We start from the raw sequence: 13345 nt of genomic DNA, 5'->3' as shown, positions 1-13345 counted from the left end.
TAAATCATAGCCACGTCTGTATGCAATGTAGGTCTGTGTACAGTCTTATGTTCACAGTTTGCCTTTTGCCATGTGGATATAGGGCTTTATGGTTTATAGTTTATATATGTTTTTAAATTTCACAGCACTCCATGAGGGGGGAAGGTAGATATTTTTACTGTATTATAAATGAGGAAACTAAGACTCAGTTTGCGACCCTCTCGAAATAACACTGATATCAAGTGGCAGAAAATGGCCTTCACTCTCCAGGTCTGGGGCTCTTTTCACTGTGTAACTTACTAGTCTTGTGTGACATTGGCATTGAACAAACCTCGGTTCGCATCCTCTCCCTCGCTCTCCTCCCTCATTTTCCTGATAACTTTTTGTTTATAGAAAAGTTGCGAAGGTAGTACAGAGTTGCCCATGACCCCTCACCCGCTTCCCCCATCTCTTATGTTATTAAAGTCTTACATTATTGTGGTACGTTTGTCACAAAGAAGAAACTAACGTTGATGTATTACTATTAACTGAACTCCAGACTTCATTTGAACGTCACCGGTTTTCCCATTAATGTCCTCTTTTTACCTGCTGAGAGATGCTTAATCACGTGCCTTTGACAAAGCTACAGGCTTCTGGAAAGACAAAACAGGGCGCTTACCAGTGAGTCACACAGCGAGGTACCGTATTGCATTTAGCTGTTATGTCGCCCTAATCTCCTTTGGTCTGTTGTTCTAGTTTCTCAGGCTTTCCCTGGTTTTGGTGACTTTGACAGTCTTGGTCAAGGTCAGGTGTTCTGTAGAATGCTTCTCCATTTGAATTTGTCTGATGTTTTTCTCAGGATTAGACTGGGCTTTTAGGATTTGGAAGAGTACTGTGGAGATCAGGTGCCCTTCTTGTCACATCATGGTACCAACATGAAGTGTCACTGGTGATGTTAAGCATTATCACATGGTTATGATAGTGTTTGCCAGCTTCCTCCACTGTACAGTTACTATTCTGCCCTTTCTTACTTTATTCTTTGGAAGGAAGTTATCAAATCTGGTTTATCCTGGGAGGAAAGGAATAACCTTTCTTCTTGAAGAGGGCTGTGTCTGTGTATCCTGTTGGAATTTTTCTGTAAGGAAAACAGGTCTCTTTTGTCCTGTTTACATTTGCATTTATTGAGTGATGTTCTTTTATCTGTGTGGACTCATGTTTGTTTATTTTATACTTTGAGTTACAGTCTAATACTAGGTTATTTACTTTGTTGTTCAGATTGGTCCACCTTGGGCCATGGTGAGGGGGGGGTGCTCCTCAGTGCCCTGTGTCCCTTTGACCTGCCCTCATCCTGTTGTTTCATCACTTCCTCACTTTCTGGCACTACAAGATGCTCCCGGCCCTTCTGCTTTCTCTGCTCCAGCTGTAGAATCAGCCACTTCTCCAAGGAGCTCTGGTTCCTTTTAGTTCTGCTCACTTTGTAGATGTATATTTTGTGACAGTTACTTAACTTTTTAAAGCCTCAGCATCTTCCTTTGTAAAATAATAATAGCTTCCTCTCCTGTCGGATTGTTAATAAGTGACAGTGTGTGTAAAAATGACTCTTATCACCTGACACAAAGTGGGTGCTGATTTCTTATGTTCTTTATGCGTATATTTGGGGAAGATAGTATCAGTGTGTTATAACTACGATAGTTGTTTTTTGGGGGGTAAGGTCATAAAGGAATTACATTCGATTTTTCTCACACTAATAAGTAAATATAAGGAGTAAGGTATTGGTGATAACATGCGTCAGTACCTGGTAGATGTTTCAAGTGATATGTGTGTATCTTTGAAGATTTTCCCCCTCATGGTTGTCTGTATAAATTCGCACATTTAGTCAAATCACAGTGTTCAAAAATGCATCTACTAGTTTTTGGAATATAGCATACATATTTCCTGGTTTTAGCCATGCTGTTTCCAATATAATCGGGGAGGCAATGTGCATGTACATACAGTGTGGTCTGTGGGCTTGTGCCAGTTGTGGTGAGTTAGGTACAGAGATTGAGAGTAAGCACCCTGAAACTCTTTAGTTTTGACAGTTGTGTCTGCTGAACATAATATAACAGTAATGCTTTATAAGTTTCATTTTGTTAGTAGTTAATTTTCATTGAAATTTATAAAAATATTGATCTATGATGGGTTCAAAATTAGGAAAGAAAACCAGTTCTTCACTGCAGATGGTCTCAGAAGCTCTGTGCACTAGAGAACAGCTAGCCGATCAGTTTGCTTGTAGAGCAACTCAAGTAAAATTCGGTGTTGAGAGTCAAAAGAAACAGACTTTGTCTTACCAATTCTGTGGTACCATGAAACTACAGGCAGTCTGTGTGACTCACTGGTAAGCGCCCTGTTTTGTTTTTCCAGAAGCCTGTAGCTTTGTCAAAGGCACGTGATTAAGCCTCTCTTAGTAGAGAAAATTTTTGTCTAAACGTTGTCAGCCTGTGTATGTAGCATTTAATTATTGCTTATAAGGGATTTTGTTTACAAATGTGCATGTTGTCTGTTCTTTGCAGTATGGATATGAGTTTCATTAAGGAGAAATAAATTTAGCGTTCGCATTTCTCAGTTAATTGAAGTCTGCCAGATTGATCATTTTGGCAAAGTAAAATACATTCTTTGCCTAATTAGGAGTAACTTTAAATGCATTTTCTTTTTTTCCTCTATTGCATTTACATTGATGCTTATTTATATAAACTAAAATTTGGAAGTACATATTATTTCTAAGATAACTTCATAGTTTAGATTTTGGGGCATGCTATTCGTTTGCATGTCACGTTGCTTTCTGTTACTGACGTAAGTTTATTATAGTGACGAAGCAGAGCTTGGAACATATGATGGAAGTTTCTGATTCTGAACATTTCGAGTACTTGAATTATAGACAGGCCCTCAGACTAACCTGGACGTGCCCGGTTCTGCCGATGTGGAAGCAGGAAGATACTTTCGATGGCCACTCAGGGTTTCTTCCAGCTCTTTGATATTAGTCTGTTTCATGTAGTCAGAAGAAGGAAAGAATGGTTTGACTTAAAAATGCAGTGTTCTGTTAGGAATTTTTGCTATGTTGTATGACTTCAGAAGAGCCGTATGGAATCACTTACATCAGGTGTGGAACCATTTATCCTGTGTGCTGAGTTTTTGAATGTGGATATTTCCAAAATAGCTGTAATGGCAGCACTGTTAACCTTCCGTACCGGGTAATGCGATCTCATCCTGTAGCTCTTTTCCGTTTCTTAGCCAGAAGGCCAGCCCCGGGGTGTGGGCATTCTGGCTAACGCACAGGAGCAGGCCAGGAGAGGGACCAGAGTCCGGAGTCTTTCTCTTTCATGATGGGGTGGGGTGGGGTCTGGCGTTGCTGTGCCCAAGTCCGTATTCTGTTATGCAGAACTGTGATCAGTGCCTGGGAACAGGCGGTGCTAGGAATAAAGGTGCTTATCAGTAGATGCAGGTGTTTCTTCTCTGGGGCTCCACTTCCGGCGACACAGGGTGTTGGGGTGAGACTGGAAAAACTAACCAGGCTTCTTAGGACGCACAGCTGGAACTCTCGTTACACGCGGAGGGGGTGGGTTTCCTTCGCCGTGGAAATTCTCCCCTGGACGTCAGGGTGTTTGGTGTGTATTCTGCGTAAGCGTGGCCATAGCGACATGGGCGTGGCTGCTGCCACAGGCCACATTTCTACTGCGTCACCACTGCCAGATTAGAAAGTTTGCGGTCCTGTGACCATTCAGTCATCATTGTAAAGAAACTCTGTTCTTGGTGTTATAAGTATTTGGTCCACAGTTCTACTCAGCGAAGAGTGGCGTGATTTCTGTTTAAGCTAGTCGAAAAAAAATACCAAGATCGTTTTGTTAGGTACGTTGGCAAAAAAATACATGTATTTCCATTTTAAGGGAGCCCTTACAAACAAAGGCTTAAATTATTTTCCCCTCAGCAGTGCTTAACTTCTAAATGTATATAATTTTCCTAGATTGATAAAGGAAGCTGGCAAACAGGATCCAGAGCTGGCTTACATCAGCAGCAATTTTATAACTGGACATGGCATCGGCAAGAATCAGCCTCGTAACAAACAGATGGAAGCGGAATTCAGAAAACAGGAAGAGGTAACTTAAGTTAGAATAATTGTAAAATGACAACTTTCAGGACATGTGCTCACAGACTCTGCCTGTCGGAACCCCCTTTCTTCATAGTTCCTGAGCATTTCCTTGTAATGTAGAATACCTGCTCATAATTAGAGCAGCTGTCTCCTGAGAGGTAACTCTGTAGTGATTCATAAATACAGCATTAGAATAGTTGTCTGGCGAATCAATTTTCTGTCTTAACTGCTATCAGCCATTTCATTTTCCTTTATTGGACTGACGGCAGGCACACAACTGCATTTTACAGAGAAGCTCAGCATGTGTAACTATAACTCCTGTTGACTCCTTAGGACTCTGAAGCGCAACAGACTGAAAATTTTTCCTGGAAAATGTTTTGTTTTCCATATAGATTTTGGCTTATTTTTTTTTCATGCTTTTAAAGATTTTAATGTAGGAAACAGCATTGTAAATATGCGAAAACAATATGGTGTTTCAGCTTGCAAACCCAAAGTCTTTATTTTAACTGTTATTTAACATAAAAGTAGCAGAATAATTCACATTGACGCCATTTTTCTACATCGTAGCTTTTTGATAATATTCCAGCTTTGGGGATACCAGTGACAGAGCTGCTAGATCTGCCCAAAAACTCAGCTCACTTTATCATTGAACCTATCCTGGATCGCGATACAATATTATTTTAAATCTAGTATGAAAAAAGTTTTCACTTCGTTAAATTGTTCTGATTTCTTAAATTGAAAATTCCTAAAATTCAGAAAATAAGTGAAGCCTTGCTTATAATTTTAATTCCAAGTGACTTAGGGATTTTACTGAAACGTTAACATTTTTGGAGGGATGTTGCTCGGTCTCCAGACCTAAGATACCTCTTTGGAGGGCTGGAGTGTCAACAGGACTCCAGAAGTGTATTCGTTTGGTCACTCACTGTGTCGATTAGATTCTTTTGTGGTTGTTAAGGAGGCCAGCCCCTTCGCCCTGCAGGCTTCCTGGGGTTTGTAGAGGGCACTTCTGTAAGTTGAAAGGCACTTTGATTTTTCAAGTCATATGCGGTTGAAAAATAGTCATTAACTCGGAGTTTCTTTGCCCATGTGTTCATGCATCTTGAGTTTTGTTCGATGTCCTCTTCGTAATCTTAAAGATTTAGCTCGCTCAGAGTATGTGTCACTGACAGTTGTCACTTATTTTTACTACATCGTTTTCCTTGGTAATGTTCTTAGAATTGCTCTTTTTTGGTGGATTTTTTTTCAGGTGCTTAGGAAATTTCGAGCACATGAGACTAACCTGCTTATTGCAACAAGTATTGTGGAGGAGGGTGTTGATATACCAAAATGCAACTTGGTGGTTCGTTTTGATTTGCCCACAGAGTATCGATCCTATGTTCAATCTAAAGGGAGAGCAAGGGCACCGATCTCTAATTATATAATGTTAGCAGATACAGACAAAATAAAAAGTTTTGAAGAAGACCTGAAAACGTACAAAGCTATTGAAAAGGTAGGATCCAAAAATTAATACGATATTCTTAAGTTATTTTTTATGAGCATGTAAATAGATAAAAACGGTCTGTCTACAGAGAATAGTCTTAATAGTGGTGTGCAGTGTACACATCATGAGAAAGTCAAACATAATTACAGAGAGCCAGCGGTACTTTACGGAGTGTTTGAAAACTCACAGTAAAAATAGTGAAAATGATTGGATGGATAATTGGGGAAGAATACCTGGAAAGTGTAGTGTGGACAGTAGTAACAGTCGACTGAGTCATAGAGTGATTTGAGAATGGCAGCATAGCTCCTGTACTCATGCAAGATAGGCAGTCGTGTGCATGCGCGCAGTACAGCATAAACCTTATACCTGTGCAATGAGCATCTCCGCATGATTGGGCTGGGAGGAGTGCACTGGGAGGAACTTTCTGAGCAGATGACTTTGGGGTACTGACGTGTGTTTAGGAGAGAGAGGTCTCACGTCAGAGGAGCCTTTTCTGTAGGTGCAGAGGAAGACAGCCAACATGTGGCAGAGGAGGCATTTGTTCTCCTCATACATTCTGTTTTAAAATGTTCAGATCTTAAGAAATAAATGTTCCAAGTCAGTTGATACTGGTGAGACTGAGGTTGAGCCCGTTGTGGATGATGATGATGTTTTCCCACCATACGTGTTGAGGCCCGATGATGGTGGTCCACGAGTCACAATCAACACAGCCATCGGACACATCAATAGGTATGGCCTGAACTCATTTGCTTGGAAAGTCTGTGAGTATTGCAAGACCTAAGTCTAAACCTATAAGTATTGTATTGCTGAATACCTTTTGCAAACAATCACCAGTCTTTCCATTTGTAATAGTTAGATATGGGAAAGAAGTTGCTTTTTCCATTCATTCTTTTTGGTCAAAAAGCAAAAACAGAATTATGCAGTAATAAATGTTTAGTTCTCATTGACAAGACTGATGTAATGAAGGTGTGCTTATTTTAATTAGATTTAATTTAATTTTATAGTGCTCACTAATATTTTTCTGCAATTTGAAATTTGTTTTTGTGTTGTGAATGTTGGAGAATGTCGAATTTTCCGTCAGCGGTGATTTAAGATTGTGATAAATTAACTTGTATTTTTGAGTTTGTTCTGATTTGTTTCGCCCTGAGTTGGTGATAACACTTCCAAGAACTAAGGAAGGCAGGTACATACCTAGCTTACGTTCGCATCAGGGTGAACTGCATGCAGGGGCAAAATAAAGGAGCAGCAAGCGTGAGGTTTTCTTTTTAACTTTTAATTTTGAAGCAATTTCAAACTTTAAAATGTTGCAAGAATACTACAGAGAACTCCCATACACCCTTCAGCGAGAGACCCATTCAGATTTCATGAGAAGTTCTTTGTAGAGAAAGAATCCCAGTCCAGGATGGCGGGTCGTATCCATTTTCCCATCATCTCTAGTCTCCTTCAGCCAGGAAGCATTCTTCAGTCTTTCCTCGACTTTAACGGCCTTGAAGCTTTCAGAAGAGCGCAGGCTAGTCATTTTGTAGTCTGTCTCTCATTTGGGTTTATACGATGTTTCTCGTGATTAGACCCAGGTGATGCATTTTGGGGCCAGCACATCACAGAGGTGGTGCTGCGTTCTCCTCATTTCATTTTATCAGGCCTCCTTGATGTCGATTTGTGCTCTTGCTGGTGGTGGTGACTTGGGTCACTTACGTAGGTCTGCCAGCTCTCTCTACTACCAAGTTACCTTTCCCCTTTATAATTAGTGATTGATTTTTCTGGGGAGATACTTTGAAAGTAAAATTTGTTTCTCTTCCCAGTTTCGCCCATTACTTTTAAGTATCCATTGATGTTTGTTGCCCGAATTGATTATTCTTGTGATAACTGCAGAATGGTGATTTTCTAATTCCATTTCCCTTTCTGCATTTATTAGTTGGCGTTCTACTGTAAGAAAGCGTTTTTGCTTTTTTTCCATTTATTCTTTTTAGTTTTTCATTCAGTGCGAACTAATGGACTCATGGATTATACTCTGTTACTGTCATTTATTATTTATTTTGATGTTAAAATTATCTCAGATTTGGCCAGCAAGAGCCCCTTCAAGCTAGCTTCTGTGTCTTTTTAACATGTCACCACGATTCTTCGAATACTTCCTTATTTATGGCCTATCAAAATGTTCTAGACTCAGCCTAGAGATTGGCTGTTTCTCCAGAAGGCCTTGGTTCCTTTTAGTGGAGAATGAGTGGTCTTTAAAAACCACTAGGTGTACTCACTGCCACTGAATATCGCTGCTGCCAGGCTCCTTAGCAGGTAGAGCTAGAACACGTGTTTATGCATATGCACATGGATATTCACATACATGTTTATATTTGTTTCTGTATCTGACTACCTATCTGACATTACCTCCGTTTTTAGTATGACACGGGAGGGTTCATTCTAGCTTTCCTCTTTTCCATCTTTGATCCTGACTTCTTCAGTAATGAGAAATATGATTCCCATTGTTTTCCAAATAATTTTGCGTCCATTTTCCCAGTATGCAACCACTCCGCAGGGCCGCCACCATGTTTGGGTGCCCCGAGTGCCCAGGCCCCGACCTTGCAGGGCTGCTGCCCGGTCCAGCGCCCTTCTGTCCCAGCAGCCTCCTTAACTTGGCCTCACACCCGCTCGCAGCTTCTCACCCGGCTGCAGCACTCACCTGTGCTGCCGCTCCACGTCCTATCCTCGCGTCCTCTGTGCTGGTGCTGGGCTGGCCCTCCACCCTCTGCTGCCTGCCTCGCACAGGGCCCTGTCGTGGCCGGCCAGTGTAAGGAGCAAGCACTGGCTCCGTGGTCTCTTAACGGGCTCAGAACGATATTTTCTGCACTGTCCAGTATGGTAGCACTAGGCATGTGGCTAGTTAAATTCAAATTTCAATTTTAGTTAAAATTAAATAAAATGAAAAGTTTGTTCCGTGGCTGCCCTCGCCATGTTTCAGGCGCTCGGTGGCTGCGCCGTTGAACAGTGCATAGGCAGAACATTGTCGCACAAAGTCCTTCCGTCTTACTGAAAGCTTGAAGCCACGGAGCTCACATTCCACGTGTAAATACCAGTGCAGTGGCAGGGAACAGCGACAGAAGTCAGACTTTGAGATGTGAATGTTAATACAGTGGTTTTCATCGGTCTCTCACGTGTGAGTTCAGCGTCGGAATTTCTGTTTCTTCACAGATACTGTGCTAGATTACCAAGTGATCCGTTCACTCATCTGGCCCCTAAATGCAGAACCCGAGAGCTGCCTGATGGGACATTTTATTCAACTCTCTATCTGCCAATTAACTCACCTCTTCGAGCCTCGATTGTTGTAAGTTTAGGAAAAAAACGTTTGTGCCTTTAATGTATGTCATTAATGTTTTTTCTTTTTTTCAGCTTCTCCAAGCCTATGTGATTTATAGGTAATCTGGCTTTAAATCTACTGAGTAGATTTATGAATCTCTTTTGCAGTCAACTACACACATGTTCAAATCTTCAGTAGACTATGTAGCTTACAGACTCAGGAGTGGAATAGCTGACCTCTGAAGTTTCCTTTCCGATTTTATCAGTGCGAACATTTCTGACAGAATCATTCAGCTGTGGCTTAGATAATGTAGTGACACAGAATTCATGAAATATGCTTGGGCCGCTCTGGTTATTTTGTTGTCGACTTGAAAATCTGCCTTTGTGTAACTGCTGTCCCCGGTCCCAATGCAGATTTCCAGATATTCCAAGATGATTGGTCTCCACTGTGTGTGAAAAGCAGTTCCGAGCCATTAACGTGTGTGTTATAGTCACATCCTGATGTCTTTATTTTTTCGGTTACATATTTGTAGATTAGTGAAAATAAGATACGTTAAAATCTTATCGAGCTTTAAATTCACCAATACTGACAAATCTTAGTTATAACTTATTTAGTTTTTTACTGGGCAAGATTTTTAGAGATGGCTATCTCACAAACGGAGATTAGGAGTTTTAAAATCTTGCTGACGTTTTTTAAAATAAAGAACTTTGCTCTGGTAAATTTTAACTCTGAAGGTATTGGGGCAGCGGTTTCATGGATGTTTTGGGTGTTAACATAGCTATGTGCATATGTGACGACAATGGTTTTTTTACTTTCAGGGTCCACCGATGAGCTGTACACGCCTAGCCGAAAGAGTCGTAGCGCTCATTTGCTGTGAAAAACTGCACAAAATTGGTAAGTGTTTGACAAGCACATGCAAATAAAACTGAAGTTAGAAACAGTGTAAAACAAGCATAGCAAGGACTTTAGAGGTCTCCGTGGACTTTGCGGCTCTGTGAACCTGCCGCCCTTGCCATGTGGCCTTGACTGGTGGGGGCGGGGCTGCGCCGCGTACCTGCGTTGCAGCGGCTGTCTGTAGTTTTTCGCTTTCTTTTCTGATGCCTTTTGAATACATAAAGGTTTTTCTCGTACTGTTGAATCACGAATGTGTTAATATATCAGTCTCACATTTATATAGTGTAAAATTCACCCATTTTTTTTAAAATGGGGAGACTTGTTTTCCATGGCATTTATAAAGTGATGGTTTTTATTTCTGAAACTTAGAACAAGAGTTTGTAATTCTGCTCACGCTGAATAAGGGAATGCCAACATAGACTTTTCCTTAGGTATCACATCTGGTTACTTTTTTTACGATTAAAGGTAAAGATTGCTTCCTAACAGTGCTGTTCTGTATCATTTACAAATTAATTTGGCAAATTTTGGATTGTAAATGTTAATTCTCTTTAAATCTCTTAGGGGAACTGGATGACCATTTGATGCCGGTTGGGAAAGAAACCGTTAAATATGAAGAAGAGCTTGACTTACATGATGAGGAAGAGACCAGTGTCCCAGGCAGACCGGGCTCCACAAAACGCAGGCAGTGCTACCCCAAAGCAGTTAGTATCGGTTAGAACTATGTCGAAACCGGGCCTTTCTGACTCTGTTTCCTGCTACGTCACATCCAGATGCCTCAGCTTGCCTTCCAAGCCCCTGTGATTGGCCCACCCTGTGGACCTCGCGCGTTTCTCCACTGACGACCCCTCTGACCAGCCCCTTCACTCTCGCTCCTGCCCTGCGCACTCTCTCCCACTTCAGACGCCACCTTGGTTTTTCTTCTCAAAGGGTTCTTGGCCTCATCTTTCAGATTCTATCCAGAATGAGTTTATTCCATTTAAAGAGACCTCTGTTCTCTTCATTGTAGTGGTAGGAGTCTTGCTTTACTTTCGTTTGGGGCTAAGACAAAAGAGGCTTTGTATGCTAAAATAGGCAAGTGAAAAGATGCCCGATCAAGGTGAGGGGTGCACCGGCAGGTATGAGGACACCTGTTTGTCAGGAGTTAAGATGTGGCCTGCTCGGAGTCAGAATCAGGATTTCAGCGTGTGGCCTCTAGTTCGATCTGTGGCGTGCTAGCAGGTTTCGTGCGTTAAAATAACCTCGAGAGCGACTTCTAGTTATAGCCATCCTGGGCTTACTTAATTACAAGATGTTAACATTTTTACCGCTAAGAACCCTAAGCAAAAGCAAAATTTTGCTGTGTACTTTCATCTTAGCCTAAACGTGTCATCCTTTTATTTCATTTTTGTAGTTTTATTGAAGTTTTACTTTAAAAATATTTGCACAGCTAAGCAGTTTCAAGATTGAGAATCTTGTCAGTTATTCAGAAATCATGAATGTTACCCATTTTCTTGAAATGGTGGTTTCCCTCATACCCCGATGAAATTAAGAGGTCCTGTAAATGTACTGTTGACATTTACCCCAAAGATAACTGGACTAATTGCATGTGACATACGTCACTACTAAGTGTTTGAGAAGCATAGCACTGCCTTACATCCTGTTTAATTAATAGGTATATTCTGTGTTATTGGAGACTAATTATAACCATTGCTAAGCCAGCATTTTTCTGCCTTTTAACTATAATCATTTCTGTCACTGAGTCTCAGAAACTGAAGGATTCTATTGGGCGGGCTTGGATGGATGTTGAAAGTTTAGAAACAATTTCAGATTAAGTTATGATTTACTCATATAATGAGGTAGGTAGCCATTAAAAATGATGATACTGATTCATATCAACCCTGAAAGATAGTCTCATTTTCTACTCACATAGAAATCGGAGAGAAAAATCAGGCTGCGCCACCGTCTTTGAGATTCCATTTGTAATGAATAATATGTGCGTGTGTATGTTTATATACATTGATACCTAGGAAAACGTCTGGAGATGATACAGTATATCAAAATGTTAATAAAGGTTATCTGAGTAATAGTATCATGTGGGCTTTTTAAAAATTCACCTGCCTTTATTATATTCTATAGTGAATAAAGACTCAAGGAAGAAAAGAGTTCTCGAGCCAAAAGAAATAGATCAGATGAGTAGTATTTTTTTTTTAAATAAAAAAGACCCTACAGTGTTCGTTTTGTCTAATTTTGGCATTAGCCTTATAGTCAGCAGTGCATTATAAGGTAGGTGAACGTGGGCCACCTTGCATCCTAGACCTGAGATGTGCTTACTCTCCAGCAGGTTAAGTAACTAGGAGGTCCTGTGCCTCGGCTACCCTTTTAGCTTTTCCTTATCAGCATTTGGTGAATCCAGGAATAAATTTGTTTCCTTGCCAACATCTGGAAAAGAGACCATTAGACTTGAGCTTGATGCTGAATTTTTCTTCCCAATTCTAGATTCCAGAATGTCTGAGGGATAGCTACCCTAGACCCGATCAGCCCTGTTACCTGTATGTGATAGGGATGGTTCTCACGACACCGCTGCCTGATGAGCTCAACTTCAGAAGGCGGAAGCTTTATCCCCCCGAGGATACTACACGATGCTTCGGAATACTGACAGCCAAACCCATACCTCAGGTGAGACTCTTCAGGGTAACAATTTCTATCAAAAATAATCATCTTTTTAAAAAGGAGAAACTACTTAAGAATAACTGCCTTTCGTTACCTCAGTGTGTTTAATACTTAAAAATCGAGGTATCTTTTCTCTGATAGGAAGCATCGTTCCTCTTTTGAACTTATATATTTATAAAGGAATAAACCACCTGTTAACTTTGGGGTGCTTTTTATTTTTGCTAAGATTCCGCACTTTCCCGTGTATACTCGCTCTGGAGAGGTGACCATATCTATTGAGTTGAAGAAGTCTGGTTTCACATTGTCTCTACAAATGCTCGAGTTGATCACAAGACTCCACCAGTATATATTCTCACATATTCTTCGCCTTGAAAAACCTGCACTAGAGTTTAAACCCACAGACGCTGATTCGGCTTACTGTGTTCTACCTCTGAATGTTGGTAAGAAGATGCAGACTCTAAAGCGTTCACTTTTACTAGCTAAAAATTGCAAGTTTTATTGGATAATTAGCTTATTGGATATACTACAGAAACCTCTTACTTTGATAACTCTAAAGTAGACACATATAAATATATAGCTTAAGTGAGAATCTTATCTGTGTTATTTTATTATAAGCTAAAGAGTCTTTTTCTTTCTTAAGTTAATGACTCCAGCACTTTGGACATTGACTTTAAGTTCATGGAAGATATTGAGAAATCTGAAGCTCGCATAGGCATTCCCAGTACAAAGTATTCAAAAGAAACACCCTTTGTTTTTAAATTGGAAGATTACCAGGATGCAGTGATCATTCCAAGGTAGGCATTTAAGTGGAAAGCAAAGTGGTGGTGACACTTTCTTTCTAAAGATTCACTTGCTCACATGGGAATGTGGGTGGGCTTGATTTTGACATTGATGCTACTACTGGGAAACTTAGATCTCGCTTCATGGTGGACCTGTTTTCGCCAATTTACAT

The 13345-nt window shown here is 40.6% G+C and overlaps 1 protein-coding gene across 7 annotated transcripts in view; it reads left to right on the top strand.

Annotated features, from left to right (window-relative positions):
* The window catches only part of DICER1 (dicer 1, ribonuclease III), a 66532-nt gene that overhangs the window by 34116 nt on the left and 19071 nt on the right, over positions 1-13345 (top strand). For all 7 annotated transcript variants that reach the window (XM_039884136.1, XM_039884134.1, XM_039884138.1 and 4 more), the window contains 9 exons: positions 3956-4088; positions 5328-5570; positions 6136-6290; positions 8745-8877; positions 9669-9744; positions 10306-10445; positions 12220-12399; positions 12620-12833; positions 13034-13187. In XM_039884136.1, the coding sequence (XP_039740070.1) occupies positions 3956-4088; positions 5328-5570; positions 6136-6290; positions 8745-8877; positions 9669-9744; positions 10306-10445; positions 12220-12399; positions 12620-12833; positions 13034-13187 (1428 nt within the window). The remainder of the gene's footprint in view (positions 1-3955; positions 4089-5327; positions 5571-6135; positions 6291-8744; positions 8878-9668; positions 9745-10305; positions 10446-12219; positions 12400-12619; positions 12834-13033; positions 13188-13345) is intronic.

The sequence above is a fragment of the Pteropus medius genome, unplaced genomic scaffold, assembly GCF_902729225.1.
Source record: "Pteropus medius unplaced genomic scaffold, Ma_sr-lr_union100, whole genome shotgun sequence".
Classification (NCBI taxonomy): domain Eukaryota; kingdom Metazoa; phylum Chordata; class Mammalia; order Chiroptera; family Pteropodidae; genus Pteropus; species Pteropus medius.
The sequence above is the reverse complement of the archived record's forward strand: the minus strand, read 5'-3'. Positions and strand labels throughout refer to the sequence as shown.